The sequence below is a fragment of the Charadrius vociferus genome, unplaced genomic scaffold, assembly GCF_000708025.1.
Source record: "Charadrius vociferus isolate BGI_N301 unplaced genomic scaffold, ASM70802v2 scaffold252, whole genome shotgun sequence".
Taxonomy (NCBI): domain Eukaryota; kingdom Metazoa; phylum Chordata; class Aves; order Charadriiformes; family Charadriidae; genus Charadrius; species Charadrius vociferus.
This window is the reverse complement of record NW_009647398.1, coordinates 4379-10860: the sequence shown is the minus strand read 5'-3', so window position 1 is coordinate 10860 and position 6482 is coordinate 4379. Positions and strand designations below refer to the sequence as shown.

The window sequence follows — 6482 nt, the reverse complement described above, 5'->3', positions numbered from 1 at the left end:
CAGTGACGAGTGGTGTTCCTCAGGGGTCAGTACTGGGACCGGCGCTATTTAACATCTTTGTTGGTGACATGGACAGTGGGACTGAGTGCACCCTCAGCAAGTTTGCTGACGACACCAAGCTGTTTGGCGTGGTCAACAATGCTGGAGGGGAGGGATGCCATCCAGAGGGACCTGGACAGGCTTGAGAGGTGGGCTCGTTCAAACCTCATGAACTTCAACAAGGCCAAATGCGAGGTCCTGCATGTAGGTCAGGGCAATCCCAAGCACAAATACAGGCTCGGCGGAGAATGGCTTGAGAGCAGCCCTGAGGAGAAGGACTTGGGGGTGTTGGTAGATGAGAAGCTCAACATGAGCCAGCTATGTGCGCTTGCAGCCCAGAAGGCCAACCGTATCCTGGGCTGCATCAAAAGAAGTGTGGCCAGCAGGTCGAGGGAGGTGATTCTGCCCTTCTACTACGCTCTCATGAGACACTACCTGGAGTACTGCGTCCAGCTTTGGAGTCCTCAGCATATGAAGGACACGGACCTGCTGGAGCGAATCCAGAAGAGGGTCATGAAGATGATCAGAGGGCTGGAGCTGCTCTCCTATGAGGAGAGGCTGAGAGAGTTGGGGTTGTTCAGCCTGGAGAAGAGAAGGCTCTGCGGAGACCTTACAGCAGCCTTTCAGTACCTAAAGGGGGCCTACGGGAAAGGTGGAGAGGGACTCTTTATCAGGGAGTGTAGCGATAGGACAAGGGGTAACAGTTTCAAACTGAAAGATGGTAGATTTAGATTAGATATTAGAAAGAAATTCTTTATTGTAAGGGTGGTGAGACACTGAAACGGGTTGCCCGGAAAAGTGAAGGCCCCATCCCTGGAAGTGTTCAAGGCCAGGTTGGATGGGGCTTTGAGCAACCTAGTCTTAGTGGAATGTGTCCCTACCCATGGCAGGGGTGTTGGAACTAGATGATCCTCAAGGGTCCCTTCCAACTCCAACCATTCTATGATTCTGTGTATCATTTGTACTGCATTTTCTTTTTTTGGCGTGACTGTGTTAAGGCTGATGAATTTGATGTCTGATGTAAATGGCTTAAAGTTCAGCTTTCTCTTTTGGTTATTTGCAAATATATTCAGTATCTTTAGGGCAAAATTCTTCCAAGTCTAACAATAGTTTAATTTCTTGTAGCATATAGGTACATGTTCAACTCACATCAACAATGTAATCTGCAAATCTGCAGTGTTTTATTGTCTGCATTCATATAAAATTTTATTATTTTAAATTTAGTTCAAGATTAAACTAACATGAAATATGAGACTGTAATTTTCAATTTTAAAATTTTCTTTTTAGGCTAATGGATACAGCTTCATCAATATTGATCATGGACAAGCAGTATCTTTGCTAAAGACTTTTCAGAATGCAGTGGAACTCATCATTATACGAGAAGTTTCTTCATAAATAGTGTGGATTGAGGGGAAAAGCCAGCAGGATTCATTGAAAGACTTATGGGAAACTGAATATTTTGCTTATTTTTGTACACGAAAGGAACTTGAAAAGAATTATAATCAAAATTTGTACAGGAAATTAAATCCTGATCTTGTGGTTAAAGGGGGAAAAAAACACTGTATAGAACATTCAAGAAATCGTTTTAGAAATTCATATGGTGAATAAACTTGTTTTTAAGCATTATAGCAATCTAAGGATCACTCCTCCAAGAACAAACCTGTGTTGGATTTTTGTACAGATGATATGTTTATTTTTGGATAATTCATGCACATTACTAAACTTTGTGCAAGGCTTTGTGAAGCCTTGGTTGTAGCCAATGGACAGATGGGCAGGACTCTCTTGTCCTGTAGCTGTTTATTGCCTTTATTTTTATTCACCAGATATTAATGTGTTATGCTGAAACCACTTCTGTAGATATGGACAGGAGATATGAAACATTGGCTTTGCTATGTGCACATTGTATAGATGAATGGGTAGATGGAACGTGGTGCTGGTTGGACAGAATAAAGGTCAGGTGAAACAATTATCTGGAATCAAGAAAGAAGAAAAAGTGTTTAGTTTTGGAGTGTATGTCTACCAATAGAAAATGCAATAAAAGCTTATGGTGGTTTTTTTTAGGAAGACTGTAACTAAAAATTTGTGATATTCTGCAGGATTTGTTCATAATGTAGTCATTAAATATTCATTTGCCACATGTTTAGTTGTGTTTTCGTGCATACATAATTTTTTCAACTGTACTGTGAAAATGTGTCCAGAGGTTTTTCTCTGCCATGGAAATCCCCAATTTTGTGCAAATGGTGATACTTATCTTTATAAAAAGTACTCCATTTTAACCTTCTAGACTTTAAAAATGAAACTGAAATGGCCAGTTTTTGAAGTTGTTGCCTGTAATATATATTTAAACACAAACAAAGTAAATGACACAGGAAAGGTTATGAAAGTCATCTCGATTTTATTTGGCAAACATTGCCTTGTTAATCAAAAAGGAAACCATATGTATGGAGCTAGGTAACCAAAGCAAGTTTGTGAAAATTTGAACAGTGATGGAAAATTGCTGTGGTGAGATGGATAGCAAGGGGAGGGTGTACTTACAACCCACCAGTTTGTAACGATGTTTCTTAAAGGGCTGTTCTTACAGGTGACATTAAATGTGAACTAGACACTTCAGAGTCATTAAAGGGTTTCTAACTATATTAATGTAATAGTGATTTACCACAGGCTGCCTTTGTTCCTTATTACTGTGTAAAATATTCTATTATGCTTTTATTAATTTTGTCTACCAGAAACATTAACTTTATTTATCTCTTTCTCCTTTGTAATTGTATAGAGACTGCATAATCTGCAATGATAATTAATACGCAGTTGTTATGGACCAAGGAAAAGTGCCATAGAAAACCAATAACTGTTTTTAATCAGGGCTAATAATTAGCCTGTCATTGGAGCAATATTCATTATTTCAGTTCATTTTTAATTACATATAAATTGGTAGTTTGAAATGGGTATAAGTTGCTTTTTTCAACCCATGTGTACAAAAGTAAATGCTTTTAATAAAGCTAGCAAAAACACCAGCCTCCTGTAGTTTTGGGACAATGAGCTGGAAGAGAGAGGAATTATACATAGCTAGTGGTAATAAACAGGCAGTACTTAAATAAGTGAACTCCAAAATTATTACACTTCTTTCAAAGATGTTAACTATTGCTTATTTTGCTGTGTATAGTTCTAATAATTTTAATTGAAATCTGTTGTAGTTTGGGCCCTTTAGCAACTCTTTGTATATTTTAATTATTTTTAGTTGATTTTTGTTTATATTTACATAGGAAATTATTTTTTTTACATATTAGCAGAAATGTGCTGTATTTTTATAAAATTCACTTATTTTCTGTGTGCTGTTAATATTCAAAGAAAAGAATGAGAAACATAGCTATATAATGGCAGGCTTCAGCGTTCCCCTTCTAAGATGTGTTTTGTTGTTGTTTAGTTTCTATTTTTTTTAATTGAAAATGCAAATGTTCACATTGCCTTTTAGAGAGAATGCATACAAACAAGTCCTAAATTAACTTGGTCTTCTACATAACCTGTATCTTTGGGAAGGGGAAAAGTCCAAAAGGCAGAACTGATTCTTTACTGATCTTGGACTGACTTTGTATACATTTTGCAGTACATTTAAATATATCACTGAGGAATTATACTGTATTGTATTTTGCTTTAATGGTAACAAAAGTTTTAAACTTAATTTTCAGATTTACTTAACACAGGAAAATTCAAACAAAAACTGTTTGGCTTTGGTAGAACTGTAGGAGTAGAGATTTATAGCAAGAAGTTTAGTACTTCTTGTGGAAATAGAATAGAATAGTTGGAAGGGACCTTATCTAGTCCAACTGCCTGACCAATTCAGGGCTGACCAAAAGTTAAAGCATGCCTCTTAAAACACTGAGCAGAAGAGCAAAACTTGGGTCCTCCACAATCTTGACAAAAGGATCTTTCCAGAGCACTTCCTGATACAGCACTTGCCACTATCTGCAACACCACAGGACATGCTCAGGGGTAGCAGACAGCAAGCTGTGGGCATTCATCAGTCGGCAAGCAGTTCCAAGTTAAAAGAAGTTACAGCATGTTTTTAAGGGCATTGCCTGAATGCCTCTTAAACACGGACAGGCATGGGGCATCCACCACCTCTCTAGGAAGCCTGTCCCAGTGTCTGATCACTCTCTCAGTAAAGAAATGTTTCCTAATGTCAAGTTTCAACCTCTCCTGAGACAGCTTTGAACCATTCCCATGTGTCCTCTCACTGGATCCCAGGGACATCAGCACCTCCCTCCCCACTTCCCCTCATCAGGAAGTTGTGGAAAACAATGAGGTCACCCCTCAGACTCCTTTTCTCTAAACTAGACAGGCCCAAGCTCCTCACCCACTCCACATAGGACACTCCTTCCAGCCCTTTCACAGGCTTTGTTGCCCTCCTCTGGACGCATTCAGGTACCTTCAGTTCCTTCGTAAATTGTGGGGTCCAGAAGTACGCACACTCCTCAAGGTGAGGCCACACCAACTCTAAATACAGTGGGATGATCACTTCTCTTGACCGGCTGCTTGGAGTATGTTAAGGCACCCCAGGATGTGGTTTGCCCTCTGGCTGCCAGGGCACACTGCTGAATCCTCTTGAGCCTGCTGTCAACCAGCACCCCCAGGACCCTTTCTGCAGGGCTGCTCTCCAGCCACTCCTCTCCCAATTTATACTTGTGTCTGGCATTACTCCATCCCAGGTGCAGAATCCAGCATTTGTTATTGTTAAATTTCATGCCACTGATGATTGCCCAATGCTCCAATCTAGATAGATCCCTCTGCAAGGCCTCCTGTCCCTCAAGCAAGTCAACAGAACCTCCCAGTTTGTTATCATCAGCAAACTTGCTAATGGTGCGTTCAACTCCTGCATCCAGATTGTTGATAAATATATTGAACAGAACTGGCCCTAGAATTGAACCCTGAGGAACACCACTGGTGACCGGTCACCAGCCAGATGCACCCCCATTCACTACAACCCTTTGAGCTCTACCCTTCAGCCAGTTCTTTACCCAGCACACCATGAACCTGCTCATCCCACAGTTGGACAACTTGTCCAGAAGGATGCTGTGAGGGACAGTGAGACTCCAGAAAAACTACATCGACTGCCTTCCCTTCATCCACTAGGTGAGTGACCTTATCATAGAAGGATATCAAATAAGTTAAATAGGACTTTCCCTTTGTGAACCCATGTTGACTGTGCCTGATGATTGCGTTATTCTTTAAATGCCTTTCAATAGCACCCAGTATGATCTGCTCCATAATTTTTCCAGAAACTGAGGTTAGACTAATAGGTCTGTAGTTCCCTGGGTCTTCCCTTATAAACTGGAATAACATCGACTGTCTTCCAGTCAGCAGGGATCTCCCCAGACTCCCAATACCTTTGGAAGACGATTGAGAGGGGTCCTGCCATAACATCCACTAGCTCTTTCAGTAATCTGAAGGAGTACTCCCATCAGGCCCCACGGACTTGTGAACATTCAGCTGATCCCTTACAATTTTTGTGTCCACAAATGGAAAGTCACTGTTCCTGCGCTCGTGGTCCTCTGACTCAGGGGACTGGGCAGCCCAAGGTCTATCAGTATTATTAAAGACTGAGGCAAAAAATGCATTGAATGCCTCGGCTTTTTCTTCATCCCTATTTGTCAAGTGACCATCTTCAAGTATTGGGCCAATGTTTTCCTTAGACATCCTCTTGCTATTAACGTACTTAAAAAATATAAATAGTTGGCCAAAGTTTGTCTTCAGTAAACTAGCAAATTAACTATCTAATAAACCATGGATTATTCAGTAAACATTGGAGTTATCAGTGGACTGAAATGTGTTTGTTCCTTCAGTGTCTGTGTGTAAAGGTAAACATGTTGTAAGGCCCCACCTCGAATACTGTGTTCAGTTTTGGGCCCCTCGCTACAAGAAAGACATTGAGATTCTGGAGAGTGTCCAGAGAAGGGCAACAAAGCTGGTGAGGGGGCTGGAGAATAAGTCTTATGAGAAGTGGCTGAGGAAACTGGGGTTGTTTAGCCTGGAGAAAAGGAGGCTGAGGGGAGACCTTATCGCTCTCTGCAACTACCTGAAAGGAGGTTGTAGAGAGGTGGGGGTAGATCTCGTCTCCCAAGTATCAAACAATAGGACAAGAGGAAATGGTCTCAAGTTATGCCAGGGGAGGTTTAGATTGGATGTTAGGAAAAATTTCTTCACTGAAACTGTTGTCAAGCATTGGAACAGGTTGCCCAGGAAAGTGGTGGAGTCCCCATCCCTGGAGGTATTTAAAAGACAGGTAGATGTGGTGCTTAGGGACATGGTTTAGTAGTGGTGTTGGCAGTGTTAGGTTGATGGTTGGACTTGATGATCTTAAAGGTCCCTTCCAACCTAGACAATTCTATGATTCTATGTCAAACTAGATGATTTTGCAGAGTGGGAAAATTATATCTCCTGAACCAGTC

The 6482-nt window shown here is 41.0% G+C and overlaps 1 protein-coding gene across 1 annotated transcript in view; it reads left to right on the top strand.

Moving 5' to 3' along the window:
• Positions 1-1434, top strand: part of LOC104282068 (protein LAP2-like) — a 47685-nt gene extending 46251 nt beyond the window's left edge. Inside the window, 1 exon segment of the mRNA XM_009880133.1 lies at positions 1327-1434. Within this exon segment, the coding sequence (XP_009878435.1) occupies positions 1327-1434 (108 nt within the window).
• Positions 1435-6482: the final 5048 nt, after the last annotated feature.